We start from the raw sequence: 22,969 nt of genomic DNA, 5'->3' as shown, positions 1-22,969 counted from the left end.
GAGACTCTTAATCATAGGAAACAAACTGAGGGTTGCTGGACGGGAGGGAGTGGAGGGATGGGGTAATCGGGTGATGGACATTAAGGAGGGCATGTGATGTAATGAGCACTGGGTGTTATATAAGACTGATGAATCACTGAACTCTACCTCTGAAACTAATAATACACTGTATGTTAATTGAATTTCAAAAAAAAATAATAAAATAAAAATAAAATAAAATGGCTCAGGTCAAAAAAAATATGCTTTAAAAAAAGAAAATTATAATACTTCTTTAGGATCAAATTAAATTTGACACAGGATGTATTTATAATATTAAAAATAATAAAAATTTTAAAGTAATAATAATACCGTAAGCCAATACTTCTCAAAATTTTGCACTAAAATGCCCCAAAGATAGACAATAGAAAATTGGCCTCAGCAATCTTATGTATAAGACTCTATTATAGATGAGACTGTTTAAACCTTGACTTGTAGAAAGTGATTTCATTACCATAATAAAATAAAGATTTCATAAAATCACTTCATCTTTATTTCTATCCAGTTTCTTGAGAAGAATATTAAAAGTGAGACACAAAAATATGTTTTCTTGCATTTCATTATTTTATTAGAAATCTATTTTTTATGAGTCATATATGAGATATTTATAAACATGCATTTACAAAGGAGAAAGCTGAAATGTATACATAAATACCATTCATAGTCACAAGGGCAGAGACAAAGACACACCTAGACCTTAGTCTTTCTAATTCTAACTTCAACAGTCCTTTATGTAGGAAGAATTTGTTTCAGATTTTCAGGATGTAATTATTCTGCTGAACAACTTTATCAATGACATACCTTTGTTATCAATATCTATAACTGTCTCCTTTTTCATTCTCACATAAATAAAAAACAATATAATGGACTTTGATTAACTTTACATATACATTTATGAAAATTTAACAAATTAATGAAAGTAAGTCATATAGATCCAGCCAAGAAAAAGACTGAAAACCTCCAAAAAATTTTAAGCTAAAATTGTATTTTGCCACTTTGAGAGTCAATCATACTTAATTTGAGGATGAAACTGATAATCCTTCAAGAATTAGATCTATAAAACATTTTAATGATGTCTTTAACTTATATGTTTTGAATTTATACTATAATGTGTGCTGTGTACTGTAATGTGTGTTTGTGTACTTTCCCAATACCAGCTTCATAAGCTGTATGTTTCTAAACATCTTACTTTTTTTGCTATAGAAGGGGGCTCCTTTTTCATACTTCTTAGTAAAAACTCCGGCATGTTGTTTTCAATATCTTCACGAGTTCCCTTTTTATGCAAAACTGCAGCCAAAAATGAAATAACCTGGGAGGAAAAAAAAACTTTTTAATTACTGTGTAAATGTTTCAAGATGGACAAAATGTAATTTGAAATGTTACGCTTACATGATTAACTACCCAATTAGTGAAAATTTGAGTATGTACAAATAGATTTGTTACAGGAGAAAACAATATGAAATAGTAGTACTGGTTTTCTTTTATATATTAACAAACAAATGTACAGTACACCTTACCCCTGAATACAGTAAAAAAGAATTCTCACATGGCTATCTCTTCCATGGTAAATTTTACCTACTCAATGAATTCTTTCTTGATCTCATCAGTTGGGACATTACCTTATCTGTCTCTCTCCATGGCAACTATCTCTTCATATACTCTATTAGAATAAACGATATACATTCTTTTTTCCCTGTAGAAAATAAACCCCGTGAGTTTATTTGGCTCATAAAGTTGTGCACTTCTATTCATCTCATAATTATAGATGGAATGATAGAATGTTATTTTAAGATAGACTAAGACAATTCATCAATATACACACCACTTGGAATAACAGCTATTCTCTAAATACCAAGTAAAAAAGACAAAGAGACATAATAAAGGAAATACAACCTCACATAATGAAGAGCAAGAAATATTTAATCAATTGGACTTTGGTTCAAATTTCAGCCTTAGTTGCTTGGCAGTTATGTAAACTTGGGCAAGTTAATCTCTTTGAATAACTGTAAAAATATATGAAAATAGCAAAAATAAGTATTTGCAGAGTTGTTTTAAAGATTGGGGCGAAGTACTTGAGGTATCCCTATGGGGGGAAAGAATCATTACTTTAGAAAAATAAATCATATAAATATTAAAACCTAAAGAAAAGAATATGAGAGGCGCCTGGGTGGCTCAGTCAGTTAAGCGTCTGCCTTCGGCTCAGGTCATGATCCCAGGTCCTGGGATCGAGCCCCATGTCGGGTTCCCTGCTCAGCGGGAAGCCTGCTTCTCCCACTCCCACTCCCCCTGCTTGTGTTCCCTCTCTCGCTGTGTCTCCCTCTGTCAAATAAATACAAAAAAATCCTTAAAAAGAAAAAAAATATGAGATTAGAAAAACTAAAAAAAATAGTGTTTTTAAAATAAGAATGGTTACCTACCCTCAATCCCAAATGACAAAGAAAAAGAATGGTGTAAGAGAAGTATTTGAAGAGATAAAAGCTGAAAACTTCTAAAACCTGATTTAAAAAAAAAGTCAAGGCATATATTCCAGATCCACCAAGAACCTCAAACCAATAAATAAGTAAATAAATAATCAATCCACAAGTAGATGTTTCATAGAAAAACTGCTCAAAACTTGAGACCAAAAAAAAAAAAAAATCTTAAAAGTAGCACGAGGAAAACACAATAGATTACCTACCAAAAAACAACAACTGGACAAATAGCTGATCTTGTAGCAAAAACAACGAAAGACACTATATGATAGAATGATATTTTCAAAATGGTAAAGAAAATAAAAGCAACCTAGTTTTACACCCAGTAAAGATATTATTCAAGAATAAAGATGAAGATATTTTCAGACAAACAAAAACTGAACAAATTCCTCATTAAAAGAGCCATAGTAAAGGAAATAATTAATGAGGTTTTCAGACACAAGGAAAATTATACGATGTAGATGTTCAGTGATGCAGGAAAAACTTAAGAGCAATAAAAATGGTAAATATATAGAAAATATAAATACATATTAACATTATTGAACAAAACTAAAATGTCTTCCTGAAATTAAATAAAAGCATTAAAAGATAAGACAACACATGTATTTGAGTCTGAAAGGGCCCAGTGTAGTTATAATATTCTGATGTCCTTACACTGTCCAGGAGGAAATAAAAGACTAATTTATATTAGATTTTTTGATAAGTCAAGAATGTTATATTCTCTGGGGTAACCACTAGAAGGAAAATACTTCAATGTGTAAGTAGTAACCTATTAAGAGAGAGATAACAGAATAATATGAAATAATCTATCCAAAAGGAGGCAACAAAGATGAAAATAAACATAGGTGATGTACAACAAATAAAAAAGCAATAATAAAATAGTAGGTTTAAATCCAAATATATTAGAAAGCACATTTCATGGAGGGGACTAAATGTTACAATTAAAAGACAAAGATCGTCAGGTCCATAAAATATATATGCCATTTACACACAAAACATTAAAATCAGGAATAGAAAAAGTTGTTAAGTAAAAAAATGAAAAGACATGTGAACAAAAACCAAAAGAAAGTTGATATAGTTGTATTAATAGACTCTAAGGCAAAAACATTACTAAATTAAAAAGATACACTTCAAGCTTGATATTGATTAAAAAATTAATTCACATAGAAGTTATAACTAGTGTAAATTGTTAAAGAAAAAAAAGTTTACTGAAACAAAAGTAGACAAATCCACAGCATAATGGTAAGATTTTGAAATAACTCAGTAAGAAGAAACAAAATAATCAGTAAAGAGACAGAATATTTGAATAACATGGTTAGCAAACTTGACCTAATGAAATTTGATCAAACACTGTACACTACTGCAAAACACAGTTTCATTTAAAGTACATATGAGGGGCGCCTGGGTGGCTCAGTCAGTTAAGCATCTGCCTTCAGCTCCGGTCATGATCTCAGGATCCTGGGATTGAGCCCTATGTCGGGTTCCCTACTCAGTAGGGAGTCTGCTTCTCCCTCTCCCTCTGCCCCTATGCCCCCTCTCTGGTTGTGCTCTCCCTCTCATTCTCTCTCAAATAAATAAATAAAATCTTTTAAAAAATTAATAAAGTACACAGAAATATTTACAAAGGCATCATACAAGGTCATGGAGCAAATCTCAATACATTTCAATAGAAATATTATAGAATATGTTCTTTGATGTGAGAAATTAGAAATAACAAAAGTTTAAAAAGAAAATCCACAAGTATCTATAAAGCAAGAAATATACTTCAAAGAAGAAATATATTTTAAGGTATATTAGAATAAGGGGTGCCTGGGTGGCTCAGTCGGTTAAGTATCTGCCTTTGGCTCAGGTCATGATCTCAGGATCCTGGGATCACTAGCCCTGTGTAGGGCTCTGCACTCAGTGTGGTTTGCTTGGGACTCTGCTCAGCAGGGAGTCTGCTTCTCCCTCTCCCTTTGCCCCTACCTCCTGCCCGTGCTCTCTCTTTCGCTCTCTCAAATAAATAAAATCTTAAAAAATATGTATAAAATTAAAAATGAAGTATATTAGAATATACTTCTAATTTCACAACTGAGATTAGAATACATTTTGAGTTTAATAATAATAAATAACAATTACATATTAAACTTTTAGACTACACCTAAAATCATGTTTTAGGGACTTAAATGCCTATATTAGAAAAGAAAAGAAGCTGCTAATAAGTATCTAAGAATCTATTTCAAAAATTAATAAAAATACAGAAAACATAACACAAAAAACAGAATTATAAATAAAATGTGTAAGTAGAAAAGCATATAATAAAAAGGATCAACAAAGCCAAATGATCATTCTTGTGAAAGGTTTTTAAAAAGTGATAAGCCCCCAGAAAATTAATGAAGAAGAAAAACTAAGAGGCAAACACAAACATACACACACACACACAAAGGACATAATAAATAATGTCATGCCAATAACTAAAAATTTAGAAGAAATGAAGAACAGAACTTATCAATACTGACACAAGAAAAAACATAAAATTTACATATTCATAAAACTATTAAATCTAAACATAATTATAAACCTTACACAAAGAAAACTAAAAGTCAAATGGCTTCACCAATAAAGTCTACCAATGCTTAAGAAAGATACAATGCCAGCTCTGGAGCACCTGGGTGGCTCAGTGAGTTAAGCATCCTACTCTTGATCTCACCTCAGGTCTTGATCTCAGAGTTTGAGTTCAAGCCCTACGCTAGGCTCCACTGTGGAGCCTGCTTAAAAAAAAAAAGAGAGAAAGGAAAGGGGAAGGGGAAGGAAAGGGAAGGGAAGGAAAAGAAAAGAAAAAAGAAAAGAAAAGGTATAAGGGAAGGGGAAGGGAAAGGAAAGGGAAAAGGGAAGGGAAGGCAGGAGAAGGGAAGGGAAGAGGAGAGGAGAGGAGAGGAACATAATCTTGATAAGAAAATATGATAAGAATATCATATGCAGGAGATTTATAGGCCAATTTTTCTTATTCATATAGAAGCAAAACCCTTAGCGAATGTAACACAGAAATATAAAAAAGAAATATATACTAAAACCAAGTTTGGTTTAATTTTCAAAATTTAGATATTGTATGGGTATTAGTTAGGTATTACACTTAACTTTCCTAACATTAGTTTCCTTAAAATAAGAATAGGACAACCCATTTCATTAGAAGATATATTTTACATGAAGTGCTACATTATTAACTTTAAGCACACTGTGAAAAGTTGGGAATGTATATTTTTATCACTAGGGCAACCAACAAAAAAAAATGTAAATAGTTAAAAAGCCAATAGAAGAACTGAAATATATTTTTTAAAATATCCTAGCAACCCAAAAGAAAGCAGGAATGGAGGAAGAGTAAGACAGAAAACAGTCTGTTCAAACAAAAACCAAATAATAAAATGGTATGTACAAATCCAAATATAACAGAAATGTAAATGGACTAAACACTCCAATTAAATATCTATGTTTGCCAAAATGGATTGAGTTGTCTACAAGAGACCCACTTTATTTTTTTTTAAATTTAATTCCAGTATAGCTAGCATACAGTGTTATATTATTTTCAGGTGTAAATATAGTGATTCAACAATTCTATGTATTATTCAGTGCTCATCAAGATGAGTGTACTCTTAATCTTCACCTATTCCACCCATCTGCCCACCCACCTCCCCTCTGGTAACCCACCTCCCCTCTGGTAACCCACCTGTTTGTTCTCTATAGTTAAGAGTCTGTTTTTTGGTTTGACTCTTTTTTTTTCCCTTTGTTTCTTAAATTCCACATAGAGTGAAATCATATGGTATTTGCCTTTGACTGATTGACTTTGCTTGCCATGTTGTTGCAAATGGCAAGATTGCATTTTTCTTTATGGGTGAATAATATTCCTGTGTGTGTGTGTATCTATACATATCTATATAGATTTAGATACACACCATATCTTCTTCACCCATTCATCTATTGATGGACACTTGGGATACTTCCATAATTTGGCTATTGGAAATAATGGTGCAATAAACATAAGGGTGCATATATCCTTTTGAATTAGTGTTTTTGTATTCTTTGGATAAATACCCAGTAGTGCAATTACTAGATCATAGGGTCATTCCATTTTTATTTTTTGAGGAACCTCCATACTGCTTTCCACAATGGCTGCACCAGTTTGCATTCCCATCAATGGTGCACAAGGGTTCCTTTTTCTCCACATCCTTGTCAACACTCGCTTTCTCTTGTGTTTTTCATTTTAGCCATCCTGATGGGGATTTGATTTCCCTGATGATGAGTGATGTTGAGCATATTTCATGTGTCTGTTGGCCATTTGTATGTCTTCTTTGGAAAAATGTCTGTTCATGTCTTCTGCCCATTTTAATCGTATTATTTGGGGGTTGGGTTTTTTTGGAGTGTTTTTATAAGTTTTTTATGTATTTTGGATATAAACCTTTTATCACATATGTCATTTGCAAATATCTTCTCCTCCCATTAAGTAGGTTGTCTTTTAGTTTTGTTGACTATTTCCTTTGCTGTGCATAAGTTTTTTATTTTGATGTAATCCCAATAGTTTATTTTTGCTTTTGTTTCCCTTGCCTCAGGAGATACATCTAGAAAAATGTTACAACCAGTGTCAGATAAATTACTGCCTGTGCTGTCGTCTAGAATTGTTATAGCTTCAGGTCTCACATTTAGGTCCTTAATTCATTGAGTTTATTTTTGTGTATGGTATAAAAAAGTGGTCGTTTCATTCTTTTGCACATAGCTGTCCAGATTTCCCAACACTATTTATTGAAGAGACTTTTCCCCATTGTATATTCTTGCCTCCTTTGTGAAAGATTAATTGACCATATAACTGTGAATTTGTTTCTGGATTTTCTCCCCTGTTCCATTGATCTAGGTGTCTGTTTTTGTGCCAGCACCATACTGTTTTGATTACTACAGCTTTGCAGTATTACTTGAAATATGGAATTGTGATGCCTACAGCTTTATTTTTCTTTTTCAAGGTTGCTTTGGCTATTTGGGGTCTTTTGTGGTTCCACACAAATTTTAGGATTGTTTGTTCTAGTGTTGTGAAAAATGCTGTTGGTATTTTGATAGGGATTGCATTAAATCTGTAGATTGCTTTGGGTAGTATGGACATTTTAACAATATTTGTTCTTTGAGTCCTTGAGCATGGAATGTCTTTCCATTTGTTTGTGTCATCTTCAATTTCTTCTATTAATGTTTTATAGTTTTCAGAGTATACGTCTTTCACCTTGGTTAAGTTTATTCCTAGATATTTTATTATTTTTGGTGCAGCTGTAAATTGGATCATTTTCTTAATTTCTCTTTCTGTTGCTTCATTATTAGTGTATAGAAATGTGATGGATTTCTGTATATTGATTTTGTATCCTACAACCTTATTGAATTCCTTTATCAGTTCTAGTAGTTTTTGGTGGAATCTTTAGGGTTTTGTTTTTTTGTTTTTAAAGATTTTATTTATTTAACAGAGAGAGACATAGCGAGAGCAGGAACACAAGCAGGGGGAGTGGGAGAGGGAGAAGCAGGCTTCCCGCAGAGCGGGAAGCCCGATGTGGGACTCGATCCCAGGACTCTGGGATCATGACCTGAGCTGAAGGCAGATGCTTAACGACTGAGCCACCCAGGCGCCCCTAGGTTTTTTATATATAGCATCATGTCATCTGCAAATAGTGAAGATTTTACTTCCTCCTTACCAATTTGGAAGACTTTTAATCCTTTTTCTTGTCTCATTGCTGTGGCTAGGACTTCTGGGTACTATGTTGAATAAAACTGCTGAAAATGGACATCCTTGTCTTGTTCTTGACCTTAGGGGAAAAACTCTCAGTTTTCACCATTGAGTATGATGCTAGTTGTGGGTTTTTCACATATGGCCTTTATTATGTTGAGGTATGTTCCCTCTAGAAATATTTTGTTGAGGGTTTTTATCATGAATGGATGTTCTACTTTGTTAAATACTTTCACTGTGTCTATTAAAATGATCATATGGTTTTTATCCTTTCTCTTCTTGATATCATATATCATGGTTGATTTGCAACCCGGGAATAAATACCACTTGATTGTGGGGGTTTTTTAACGTATTGTTGAATTTGGTTTGCTAATATCTTTTAGAAGTTTTTGCATCTATGTTCATCAGAGATATTGGCCTATAGTTCTCATTTCTGTAGTGTTTTTATCTTCTTTTGGTATCACGGTAATGCTGGCTTCATAGAATGGATTTGGAAGTTTTCCTTCCTCTTCTATTTTTTGGAATAGTTTGAGAAGAATAGGTATTAACTCTTCTTTAAGTGTTTGGTTGAATTCACCTGTGAAGCCCTTCAGTCCTAGACCTTTGTTTGTTGGGAGTTTTTTGATTACTGATTAAATTTCATTGCTGATTATCAGTCTGTTCAAATTTTCTATTCCTTCCTGATTCAGTTTTGGGAGATTATGTTTCTAGGAATTTATCCATTTTTTTCTAGTTTATAATATTCTCTTACAATCCTTTTTATTTCTGTGGCGTTAGGTGTTATTTCTCCTCTTTCATGTCTGATTTTGAGTCCTCTTTTTTCTTTTCTTCTTTTTCTTTTTTTTATGAATCTGGCTAAAGGTTTATCAATTTTGTTGGTCCTTTCAAAGAACCAACTTACGGTTTCATTGATCTGTTCTATTGGTTTTTGTTTGTTTACTTTCTATTTTGTTTATTTCTGCTACACGAGACACACTTTAAATATTAAGACACAGATTCTTTTATTAACAAAGCTAAAAGTTGGTTCTTTGAAAAGATCAACAAAATCAATAAACCTCGTTGGGTTATCAAGAATAAAACAGAGAGGCGCCTGCATGGCTCAGTTATGAGTCTGCCTTGGGCTCAGGTCATGATCCCAGGATCCTGGGATCAAAGCCACACATAGGGCTCCCTGCTCAGCAGGGAGTCTGCTTCTCCCTGGGCCTCTGCCTCTACCCCTCCCCCACTCGTGCCACGCACACGCATACACACTCTGTCTCTCTCAAATAAATAAATAAAATCTTTTAAAAAACAGAATAAAACAGAATATAAAATATTCACATTAAAAATGCAGAGGTATCACTCAGATCCTACAAAGACTAGAAGAGTGAAAAGGAATATCATGGAAATCTTTATCAGTTTGACAACTTAGATGAAATGGATAAATTCTTTGAAAAATACAATTTACCAAACTGACACAGGAAGAAGTAGAAACTCTTAATAGCTTCATAGCTATTAAAGTAATTGAATCCATTATCAAAAACCTTCCCTCAAAGAAAATTCCAGGTCCAAAAGATGTCACTAGTAAATTCTATCAAATATTTAAGTATAAAATAACAGAAACTTTACCCAATTCTTTTAGTTAAAAAAGGAGGAAGAAACACTTCTCTATTTTATGAGATCTGCATAACTTCAATACCAAAACCAGACAAACATAATATGAGAAAACTATAGACCAATATCCATAATAAATATATAAAGGCAAAAATTCTTAAAATATTAGCCAATTAGGGCTCCTGGGTGGCTCAGTCGGTTAAGTGACTGCCTTCAGCTCAGGTTGTGATCCCAGGGTCCTGGAATCAAGTCCCACATCAGGCTCCTTGCTCTGTGGGGAGCCTGCTTCTCCCTCTCCAACTCCCCCTGCTTGTGTTCCCTCTCTCGCTGTCTCTCTCTCTGTCAAATAAATAAATAAAATCTTAAAAAAAAAAAGCTAAAAAAATATATATATATTAGCCAATTAAATCCAGCAAATATAAAAACAATACCTCATGATCAAATTGAGTTTATCTGAAAAATACAGAACTAGTTTAAGATTAAAAAAACCAATCAATATAAATCATATTGATTCATATATTAACAGAGAAAAGGAGAAAAATTGATGATCTCAATGGATGCAGAAAACATATTTGATGAAGTCAATACACAGTAACTACCAAAAAAACCCTCAGAAATTAGGAAACATCCTGCATCTGATAAAAGACAGTATGAAAATCCTACAGCTAATATACTTAATGTTAAAATATTGAATGCTTTCTGTCTAAGACAGGAATGAGATAAGGATGTCACTGCTTCTATTCAAATTGTCCTGGAATCCTATCTAGCCAGTGAAATATGGCAAGAAATAGAAATAAAAGACATAAAAATTAAAGAAGTAAAACTGTCTCTATTGGTGGATGACATATACTTGAAGTCTTCTTGTTGTATCCTCAGATGACAGAGCAGAGAAAGGAAGCAAACTTTCTCCTATCTCTTCTTACAGTGTCACTAATCTCATCCCTAATCACTCCCCAAAGACCCCACCTCCAAATAATACTATCACATTGAGGATTAAAGTCTCAACACATGCATTTTGGGGGGACACAAACATTCAGTCTACATATCAACTTGAATACATACTTCTCCAAAGAAGACATATATATATATATATATAGCCAAAAAGCACATGGAAAGTTGTTCAACATCATTGGTCATTACAGAAATGCAAATCAAAACCACAACGAGATACCACTTCACATGCACTAGAATGGCTATAATGAAGAAAGTAAAATAATAAGTATTGACAAGGATGTGCAGAAATAGGAAACCCTACACATTGATGATGGGAATGTAAAATGGTGTAGCCACTGTGGAAAATGGTATACCAGTTCCTCAGAAAAATAAACATAGAAATACCATATGATCTAGTAATTCTACTACTAGGTACATAAACAAAAGAAACGATAGCTATGTCCACACAGAATCTTGTACATGATAGCAGCATTTTTCGTAACAGCCAAAAGGTGGAAACAATCCAAAGGATGAAAAGAAAAGCAGGGGCGCCTGGGTGGCTCAGTCGTTAAGCGGCTGCCTTCGGCTCAGGTCATGATCCCAGGGTCCTGGGATCGAGCCCTGCATTGGGCTCCCTGCTCTCCAGGAAGCCTGCTTCTCCCTCTCCCCTCCCCCTGCTTGTGTTCCCTCTCTGGCTGTGTCTCTCTCTGTCAAATAAATAAATAAAATCTTTAAAAAAAAAAAAAAAAAAAAAAAGAAAAGAAAAGCAAATTGTGGTATTTACATACAACAGAATATTTCTCAGCCATAAAGGGAATGAAGTACTGATATACTTGGATAAGCCCTGATAACATCATACTAAATGAATGAAAGAAGCCAGGCACAAATGGTCACAATTGTATGATTCCTTTTACATGAAATATTCAGGAAAGGCAAATCCATATAGACAAAAGGCCCATTAGTGGTTGTCAGGGAAATGAAGGTAATTACTTCTGGGGTGTTCTGTGCTGATAAAAAATTTTAAAACAGAGAGAGATGGGGTTGCATAACATTGTGAATGCACTAAGTTACTTGTATACTTTAAAATGGTTAGTTTATGTTATGTGAATTTCACCTCAATAAAAAAATTTTAAATTATACCTTATATTTTTATGAGAAACATTTGGGCATTTAAGGTATAATCACCATTATTCTAGTTCTTGAAAAAGTTAAAAAAAATGTAAAATGTCAAGTTAATACAGATCAATAATTCAATAAACAGGAGCTGTTTTCGTTAGCATCATTCCACTGAGATAAGGAGACTTGCATACAGTCTTGTATATCACAATAAAGTAGATTTTTCAGCAAATTATGTTATCTAAAAGATTATAAAATGATGACATATAAGAATGGTCAAAACTTGTGCTGAGTTTTAAAATATTCTAACAAAATTTGCATTTCTAGCCCATATTATATAAGGCAGTGTAATGCAGGAGTTTGGAGTCTGACCAACCAGTTTTATACTAACTATGTGACGTTGGGCAATTTACATAATGTATCAATAAATTTCAATTTTTTCATCAATAAAATGGGGGCAACAAGGCCTAATTAACATGTAGGCTTAACAGAAAATGCCTATCACAGAGCCTAACATATAGGGATCATTAAATATAAGCTATAACACATGATTACCTAATCCAACTTAAAATTCATTGGTCCATTCAATAAAAACATATTCATTACCTAATACATGCCAGGTACTGTGCTAGGTGCTGGAAAAGCTTAGATGAAAGGCTTATTTGTATCTGCCAGCAGTCTGAAATCCAGTTGATTTGGGGGTGGGGCAGAGTGGGAAAGGAGATGAGGTGAGGAAGCATGGCTGAGAAAAAAACTGATGAGCAGAAAACAGTAATAACTATATAAAAATAGTAATAACTGCAAGAGGGCACCGGTGTGGCTCAGTTGTTAAGCGTCTGCCTTTGGCTCAGGCCATGATCCCAGGGTCCTGGGATCGAGCCCCGCATCGGGCTCCCTGCTCAGCGGGAAGCCTGCTTCTCCCTCTCCCACTCCCCCTGCTTGTGTTCCCTCTCTCGCGTGTCTCTCTCTGTCAAATAAGTAAATTAAAAATTTCTTTAAAAAAAAAAATTCAGCAAGAGATTGATGTGAACAAAATGGCTGATGCAGAACTCAGACTAAAGGAGGCGAAAAGAATGTTTCACAAATGACAGAGTTCAAGCACTGGACAATAATGAAAAGGTCAGGCAACTGGGTATTGATTAGAACGGGACATGAGGAAACTATATAGTGAGGGAAATGTTCTATATCTTATTAGAGTAGTGGTTTTATATATATACATATAGATGAGTTAAATACGCATAACTGTACACTTTTGATCCATGCATTTTACTGTTTATAATTAAAGACAGAATCATACACACACACACACACACACAGATACACACACACAAAGATACATATATTCTTTTGAATTATAGGCAAACTGGTCCTCAAAGGCTACTGAAAAGGCAGAAAAGATACCAATTAGATACTATATGACAATTTAAATTAAGCAATATAAACCTAATCCATTGCTTTCCTCTTAATTCATCTACGGATTGTTTCATTATAAGAAAACTATATTCCTAATTATGATAATTCATAATTCAACCTGTCCATCTATCCAAGATGATGAAGATCTTAATTTTAACTTAATTTGTCAAATTCCATGAATTTGAGAATTCTGTAAAATATTGGGAAATTTTAATAAAAATCTAGGATTTTGCATTCATTCCCAATTTTAATTTCTTAGTCCAATTAAAACTAAAAGTGAAAACAGATGAATTATTGGTGTTGAACACATCACAGGCACAAATGAACACAAGGAAACTTCTGGGGTAATAGATGTGTTCATTATCTTGATTGTGGTATTGTAGTGATCATTTCTTGGGTGCATTTATATGTAAAACTTACAAAACCATACACTGTAAATTTATGCACTTTAATGTATAACAACTGTAACTTTAAAAAGTACATACACAACATACAAATGAATATATACACATACAACCAACAAGTCTGCTAAAACTAGTAAGACTGACAAAACCAAATTTTGTAAGAATATAGAGCAACCATAATTTCATACATTGTTGGCAGGAATGCAAAATGGTACAAACGCTTTGGAAAAGGTTTGGCAATTTCTTATAAAACTAAGCATACATTAGTTTATGACCAAGTAATTCCATTCCTAATTATTTACTCAAGAAAAGTGAATACATAGAAGATTGTTCAAGAGAGTTCTTAACAGTTTTATTCATAACAACTAAAAACTGGAAACAGCTCAGGTGTCCATAAGCTGGAGGATAGATAAACAAAATGCAGCATCTAAACAATGGAGTAACTACCAGCAATAAAAAGGAACAAACTACTTATGCAGTCAATAACACAGATGAGACTCAAAATATTATACTAAGTGAAAGAAGCCTTACACAGAGTGTACATGTATGATCCTATTTATATAAAAAAGCAAAACTAATCTATGATATAAAAAAGCAGAACAGTGATTGCCTCTTGGGGGTGGTGGGAAGACCAGGAAGAAACAGAATTGATCTCTTCTAGAGTGATGATAATGTTCTGTATCTTTAAAGGGTTTATTTGGCTTACACAGATGTCAAAGCTCATGGATTGGTGGGTATACTTAAGATTTATGCATGTCATTGTAAATTTTACTTCAAAATGAAAAAAAAGAATTGTAAATAAACACTAACTAGCTAATGACACATATGCTCAAGTGTTTGGGGACAGGATATATTAATGTCTGCTACTTTAAAATGCAACAAAACATGGCTTGATGGATGGATAGTAAGTGATAAAGCCATGTATAATGACATGTTAAAAGAATCTAGGTGGTAGGTATATAGGTATTCATTGTACAATTCTTCCAACTCTTCTATATGTTTGAAAAGATTCATAAGAAGATCCTGAGGGAAAAATCAGTTTGTAAGACAGTAGTGACTCCATTTTTTGCACATTTATTTATGTCTGTGTATTCATGGACCAGTATATATGAAATATATGCATACATATGTTTATGTATGTTGTATATTCAACTGTTCCCTCTCAATCAGATAGATCCTTCCAATTCACTTAAAAAATACTCAAGTTCCTCCTCTTTCCAAATGATACAAACAAACAAAAAAGAAACTTCCTCAAAATTCCATCCTCCTTCAGCTATTACTAGGTCACTTTTGTTCCTTTCAAAGCCCCCTTTCTTAAAGAGGTAAGCATACTTCCCATGTCTATGCCTTCACCTACTTCATCTGGCTTGAGCCCTCCCCCCCCCCCCACTGAATTCCAGCAAAATAGCTCTTGTTCAAGATACCAATAATTTCCAATGTCACTAGATCAAATGCACATTTTAAAATCCTCATCCCTTGAAGAATGTAAAATATTGAGCTGACATTTTTAAATCTGAAATGAGGGAAACAAACTTTATTTCGGATGTAAACCAAGCTTTTTTAAAAAGAAAAGTTCAATTTCATATTATGGTCAAGTCAGAATGTGAGAAGGGAAAAACTTAAGGGATGTTATCAGAAAAAAGGAAAAAAATGAATAAGATTATATTACAGTCCAAATGGTAAATGCCAATGGTAATAAATGCCAACAGTAAATTTTCATAGACCATTTTCACCTAATTCTACTGTACTTTGAAATTCTACTAAACTAACTATAGTCCACATTTCTTCAACTGGTTTAGTCATTGTATTTATAGAAGCTCCACCTTAAATGGATCTCCCAAACCTCCTATTCATGTAGAAATTATTCCCTGAGCTATAAGAATAATAACCAGGGATGTAGGTTTCCAAGGATCAGAAAAATCCAGCTAAGTATCAAAACTAGTATAGAAACTATGTCCTAATCTTCAGAAGATAAGCCCTCAAGACTTTCAAAGCACATTCAAAACATAATTGAAAGCCTTCCAAGGATTTCAGTGTGTCAGGTAATACAAAATTTTGCAGTAAAATCACTTTAAAAAATACATCATAAAATAAAGGAAATTTCTTTATAACATGGACTTCAGAGACGAAAGCTAAATTTGAGCCTAAAACATGCATAAGAATTTGAATTGTATATGGTAGTTTTAATGGGAGGAGATTCCCAACTAGTTCCCAAAACGGTCACTTTTAGTAGCATCTTCATGTTTCTGATTTTGCAGATTAGCAGGCATTGGCTAGTCAAAGAAGTGTGGGAAAAGACATTCTAGCATGGGCAAAAACAATAAAACTGTATGTAAAGATAGTCATATTAGTTATTTATGGTTATAGTTATTTATTTTCCTCTAGTATTCATCCATATACCTTGGTCACAGATGATATTTTCCTAAAGGCTCCTTTCTTTATTCTTGCCACCTATTCTCCTGAGAAAGTAAATTTGTTTATTCCATAAGCAATTATTGAGCACCTTCAATGTGCAAGCCTAGAACTATGTGCATTGCCTGGACTTAGACAAACAGTACGGCTAATGGTGATACACTATGATTATTGAAGGACTTAGTTTTACTCTAGCTTTTTACATCAGAGCTTTATACATAATTGCATTATTAGACTATTTTTTAAAGATTTTTATTTATTTATTTGAGAGAGCGAGAGAGAGCACACACATGTGAGCAGGGGGAGGGGCAGAGAGAGGAGAGGGAGAGAGAGAATCCAAAGCAGACTCTGAGCTGGGCACGGAGCCCGATGTGGGGCTCAATCTCACAACCCTGAGATTATGACCTGAGCCAAAACCAAGAGTATGATCCTTAACCCACTGAGCCACCCAGGCGCCCCTAGACTATTTTTAAATGTTGAAATTAGTTTTTCACTTACCTTTGAGTTCCACTAACAATGGAGGTGTCATGAAGAATAAAATAGCTTAAATTCAATTATAATGAAGGAAACACAGAAGGATTTAATCAGAAACTAGACAAACACTCCTGAAAAACTAGAGTAATTGTATAGTATAAAGTCTAGCTTCAGAACTCTAATCTTTTTAGATCACAAACCTTTGTGATAAGCAGCTTCTAACAGGGATCCCAATAATCCCAACCTGCTGGTATCCACAGCCCTATTTAATCTTCCCCCTTAAGTAAGAGCTGAACCTAGCAATTTGCTTCTAAAGAAGCAAATACGGCAAAAGTGAAGGGCTGTCTCTTCTGTGATTAGGTTACAAAAGACCATGAGTTCCCTCTTACTCGTGCTCTCTCTTGCCCTCTCACTTGCTCTCCCTGAAGAAGCATGCTGCCATGTTGTAAGAAACTCCAGTAAGAGGCCCATGTAGCAGGGAACCAAGGGAGCCCTTCACCAATAAATAGCTCATGAGAAACTGAGGCCTCAGTCTAACATCCCACAAGGACCTGAATCCTGCCAACAACCCCGTGGCCACAAAGGGAATCCACCCTAGTCCAACCTTGAGAGGTGGTGCTTTGTGAGAGGTGGAGCCAGAGGACCCAGCTAATCTGCACCTGGATTCCTGACCCACAGAAACTGTAATATGATAAATGCATACTCTTGTAAGCTACTAAATTTTGGAGTAATTTGTTATACAGCAATAGATAACTAACAAACACTCCCTCTGAAGAAAAGCATGTAAGTATACAAATTCTGGCACACATTTTAGGGAAATAGGAAGCCTCTGTGAAGTGCACCAGTGGAATTCCTAGCGGTCCAGGGATCCCAGATTAAGAAACTTCTAATATGATAAACTCTAAACAATATACACAAAAGGCCTGCAAGAAATCAATTTAACCATGTTATGTAGCTTAACAAATGTCAGAATACTTTCCTTCCATACAGTATTGCTAAGAAAGTTAAACTACTTTAAATATAATTGATATCTTAGTACTAGTATTACCAAAGGTAAAATCAAGCCAAGTTATACCAAAACATTATTTTGAGTAACATATTTCACAAATACTAAATAAGTACTGAGAATAAAATAATGACTACACACCATCCTAATTTTGAGGACTTTCCTGGCCAGTGGGTGAGAAACACAGACACACACACACACACAAAATAGCTACTATAAGAGTTGGGAGCACAAATAGAGATTTGTATATGGTATCCATTCATGTACATAATAAAATGACTGTAATGAATTTTAGTTATAATGCAATTAGCAGAAATACCTGTACTGTTTTTCCAAGTCCCATGTCATCACCAAGAATACATCCTTTTCCTTGGATGAAGTGTGCATAGAGAAACTGGGCTCCTTCCCTTTGGTAGTCTCTCAAATACCTGTTAATAGTATAAGGAATAGAGTCTCCATCTTCAGATAATGGAAAAGCAACAGCAGATGATGGAAATTTTCGGTCAGGGAAATAAGGTTTTTCCAAATCTTCATCATCAAATATAAAATTCCTGGAGCAATCTTTAAGAGATTTTACTTCTTGAAGTCTTTTAAGAGGTACTTTTCTTTCTTGAAAATCTGAATATAAGATGATTGCAAATGACTTCCCATTTTCATCCACTGTGATAGATTTTATGCTTGCTTCACAAAGTGTGCCATTATCTGGAGAAGGGGCAAGACATCTTTCTCCTGGATGCCATATGTCTGTAATAATAAAGAAGAAAATAAAATTTCCAAATCTACCTTATAAAGCAACCCCCCATTTATCCACCGCTATGAGAAAAAAAAAAATGTACCTCACACGAATACCCTTTCCAAATTACTGAAACAAGCTAAATTATAACATGTATAGACATTCTCCTAAAACATATTATCAGATGTTCTCCTATAATAAGCAGAATAAAGGATATATAATTTATTTCCAGTGATTCTCACCCTGGCTGTGTGTCATAATCTCCTCTCCTCATACATGCTTGGACACTACCTCTGTTGATTGTGGTTCAGTGGCTATGGGCCATGGGCATCTGGTTTTATGACTTTGTTTGGTGGACACTGTTGAATTCAAAGGGCCATTCTGATTCACAGCCAGGGTTGAGAACCACCGATTTAGATATTCATGATGATTCGTGAACATCATGTATATTATTCATGATATGGTAGAGTAATAGTAAATGGGACTTGATAATGAGCAAGCTAAAATCCTCTAGACAGCAATGCTTTTGTGATTCTCCTGTCTGCTTTTTCCCATCTCCTTTCTCTGGAGACAGCTGTTACTTCTTGTCAACATTGCTGCTTCTTTTTAAAAAAAAATTTTATTTTTCATTTTTTTCTAGTATCACTGCTTCTAAACTGTTCCCTGAACTTGTATACAACTAACCAAGGGAATCTCTAATCCAACCACAGAGTGATGCGTGCCAGCTTTGTCACAGCTTTTCTCCCTTCTATGTTTTAAAGGCTTGCAGTTCTTTAAAAAGAGATGAATTCTAAGATCTCTTTTATGCTAAGATTTTATTATTCTTTGAAAAGTCTGACCCTTTTCTCTGTATGTATTTATTCCGTGCTTAATTGTACAGCTTTCAATTTTATTTTCTTTTTTTTTTTAAAGATTTTATTTCTTTATTTGACAGAAAGCGAGTGAGAGAGCACAAGCAGGGGAACAGCAGAGGGAGAGGGAGAAGCAGGCCCCCCACTGAGCAGGGAGCCTGATGCGGGACTCGATCCTAGGACCCTGGGATTATGACCTGAGCCGAAGGCAGAAGCTTAACCCACTGAGCCACGCAGGCGCCCCGTCTATTTTATTTTCTATTCAGAAAATATAGCACTATGAACAGGGAGGGGAGTATCTTTAGAGCATACAACTAGTATAATTAAAAGATACCAAATAGAGGAAATTAAGTAAAAATAATTTTCTAAATGGAATTTCTTATAGCAAGAATTACAGAGGAGTTGCATGGCTACAGATGTAAAAATACTAGGAATTATTTTTCTCACATATTTCTTATTGAGACCATTAGTAGTTTCTTAGGGTCTTTCCGATGATTTCTTGTTAGGTTTTTATAACATTTGTGATTATAATATGACTAGTATATTTACATTCTCTTAAGCACGAATAACTCATTATGCTATTCCTCAAAAGTAAAACCATTATTCCCACTAACTTTGGTAAGGTTATTTTGCATAACAATTAGAAGTACACCAGGAAAAATCTGTTCTCCTAATCTTTGGATCCAAACGGTTTGAGAACTGTCACACAATTCTAAAAGACACAGTTTTAACATGAAACTAAAACCTTGATCCATTGTACAGGGATAACAGATTAGTGAGCCCTATTTTCGTACCAGTACCATTTGAGCCTTAAGAATTAACCCTTATAGCAATTCTTAACACATTATTTCTGTTTCACATGATTTGTTTGCCTATCCAGAAAATGCCTTCCAATTTTTAAGGACTTAAGTCATTAATGTGTTTATTATTCAACATACACGTTTTAACACCAATTACCTACAAATATACTGTACCACACAATAGGTATAAAATGAAAAAAAATGTCAAAAATGATATTGCTTAAACCTTGCTCTTTCCAAATCTCATTAAATCTTTCCAAATCTCATTAAATGGCATCATCATCTAGCCAACTTTTCATGATAGAACACATTTAGCCAGCCCTTATTCCTCTTTTTATATTACTCCCTATATCCAATCCATCAGAAAGTCCTGCTGGTTCTCCCTCAAAATTTATCACTTCCCTCCATCATGCTACCACCTCTGTAAAACAACTGTTGGCAAACTTTTTCTGTAAAGAGTCAGATTTGGGCTATTTATTATTTTAGTTTTGCAGGCTATACTGTCTCTTACCCTTGTAACACAAAATCAGGGACAGAGAACACATAAACAAATGGGCATGGCTGTGTTCCAATAAAACTTTATCTACAATAAATATCAGGCTGGATTTGGCCAGGCCCATAGTTTGCTGTCCTCTGCCCTAAGGCATGCCACCTTTGGCTTTCTCCTAAATTACTGCTATGAACTCCTAACCATTCTCTCTGCTGCCCCCACCATTTTCCCCCTACAATCCATTTTACACATAGCAACAATACTATTTAAAAATATAAATTACTGGGGCGTCTGGGTGGCTCAGGCGGTTAAGCATCCAACTCTTGATTTTGGCTCAGGTCATGATCTCTGGGTCCTGGCATCCAGCCCTGCGTCAGGCTCCATGCTCAGTGGGTATATGCTTGAGGATTCTCTTCCCCTCTCTCTACCCCTCCCCCTGCTTGCATGCTCTCTCTCTAAAATAAATAAATAAATCTTAAAAAAAAATTAAAAATTAATAAATCTTTAATTTAAAATTTTTCAATAGTTATCATTGCATAAAGAATAAAGTACAAACTCCTTAGTATGGCCTATAAGTCCCAGTATGATCTGCCAATACTTACCTCTCCAACCCATCTCAATTTTTCTCTGTACTCAAACATGCTAAGCAAGTCTTTTCTCAGCTGTTTTTATGTCATCTCTTCACCTTATTTAAAGTAGGGTACCCTTTTATTCTGTATCTCAGTATTTTATTGCCTCCATAACTCATATCACAATGTTTAATGACTATGTTTACTTGTTTTTATCTATCTTTCCCACTAGAGAATAATTTCCTTTCCAGGAAAGTGTCTGTATTTTTCAAGTTTTATCCCCAGCCTCGGCACTCAGTAGGCACTCAATAAATGTGCTGAATTTATTAACAAAAACACACCCTTGATCTTACAGATCCTAGATACCTAGTGAGGGAGACAGATACCAAAAAGTTCACAAACACGAAATTGTAGCAAGTGCTTCAGGAGATAAGAACAAAGTGCTATGGAAAAGAGTATTGAAGAAACATAATTTAAAAGGGAAGAAGATCTAAGAAGAGTATCTCTGAGCACACAGCATGTGCAAAAGCCCTATGGGCTTCATACAACAATTTCTGGAAATCTATTTGGTTCCTTAGTTTGAATAATTTCTAGAACTAAACAGATTCAGTTAAGTTTGAGCAAAGGCTGGAATCTCTCTGTATCAAATTCTAGAACAAATAGCTTAAATTGGGAGGATTTCCTGTAGGGTTGAATGAAGGGTCCTCTTTAACATCATTTCCTTTTCTCCTTTATTCCAGACTGGTCTCCTTGCTGTTCCTCCACTATGGCAAGCATGCTCCCACCTCAGGGCCCGAGCTTTCTATTCCTTCCATCAGCGCTCTCCCTAAATACCCAAATGACTGATTCTTTCACTTCATTTAGGTCTCTGCTCCAATGGCATCTCCTCAGAGGTGTTTTCTCTGACCACTGAATCTAAAATAGCACTCCCTGCCACTCTTTCTTTACCCTGCTTAATTCCATTTTTAGAGAAAAATATGGAATATTTGTTATTGTTTATCTCAACTTAGTTCCCTAGAGCAGGGACTTACTTTGTTCACTACTATATCCTGGGCACCTAGAACAACGTTTGAAACTCAAATACTTGTAGAACTAACAAATATTTATACAGAGCTAACATTTGAAGACTTATGTGTGCCAGGCATGTGCTTTATTTAAGCCTCGCCACTATCCTTTCATGACTTCATGTAAGTAATATTGTTAGTTCCATTTTATAAATGGTGAAACAGATAAAGGTTAACCAACTTGCCCTTGGTTACATAGCTTAAAAATGGCAGATCCTGGATTTGACCCAAGCTATCTGACCTTGTAACTACCATACTGTACCATGCACACATGAATGAACAAGTCCCTGAACTGAGTAGTCCCTGCTCCTTTTAACTGAGGTCTGAGCACCACAGTCACTACAATCTCCACTCAGCAGCTTCTCTACTTATTTCAACTGCCAGGCTTCTATGGGTAGTTATATTTGTGATCCCTGAGTTATAGTGTCATCAATTCCTAGCCTTCAGAGTTGAGGCTTATTACATAAACCTCTCTAAACTTTAGCTCTGAATTCCTCATCTATTTAATGATATCGATACCTTCCTCAAAGGAAAGCATGGAGATAAATAATCAGCATATTGCTGGGCACAGAACAAGCACTCAATATCCGATAGTTCTTATTATATCACTTTTAATAATGAAAGCTATTAATACGGGGACAAGAAGGCATCCCATTTGACTTGTTAGATAGCCACACCCTCCTTAAACCCTCTCTTGAGGACCCAATAAAGGTTGACTGTAAGGCCCTGATTCAGTACATCATATATAAGGTCTTTGTGTAATCAAATAATGTGAACTGAATATCTCAACCTTTATTCACCTATGTAACTACAAACGTCTACCATTCGCTAAGAACTGGGGCATACAAGGACAAAGGATAAACATACCACACA

At 34.6% G+C, this 22,969-nt stretch overlaps 1 protein-coding gene and 1 long non-coding RNA gene across 5 annotated transcripts in view; one reads left to right on the top strand and one right to left on the bottom strand.

Annotated features, from left to right (window-relative positions):
* Positions 1 to 22,969, top strand: part of LOC123849618 (uncharacterized) — a 150,005-nt gene that overhangs the window by 112,511 nt on the left and 14,525 nt on the right. The gene's annotated exons all lie outside the window — the stretch shown is intronic.
* ERCC6L2 (ERCC excision repair 6 like 2) overlaps positions 1 to 22,969 on the bottom strand; it is a 131,852-nt gene that overhangs the window by 107,780 nt on the left and 1,103 nt on the right. For 3 of the 4 annotated variants that reach the window (XM_064579485.1, XM_045882365.3, XM_045882363.3), the window contains exons 2-3: positions 17,909 to 18,333; positions 1,226 to 1,345 (exon numbers count right to left, since the gene is read on the bottom strand). In XM_064579485.1, coding sequence (XP_064435555.1) covers positions 1,226 to 1,345; positions 17,909 to 17,932 — 144 coding nt within the window. In that variant the 5' untranslated portion in view covers positions 17,933 to 18,333. Of the gene's footprint in view, positions 1 to 1,225; positions 1,346 to 17,908; positions 18,334 to 21,065; positions 21,200 to 22,969 lie in introns of those variants that run through there. The other variant, XM_064579484.1, reaches the window with a different exon arrangement.

Source organism: Mirounga angustirostris, unplaced genomic scaffold (assembly GCF_029215605.1).
Source record: "Mirounga angustirostris isolate CCGP_5_RB_7025 unplaced genomic scaffold, mMirAng1.0.hap1 SCAF_15, whole genome shotgun sequence".
NCBI lineage: Eukaryota > Metazoa > Chordata > Mammalia > Carnivora > Phocidae > Mirounga > Mirounga angustirostris.
Note: the sequence above shows the minus strand (reverse complement) of the source record. Positions and strands in the feature narration are given on the sequence as shown.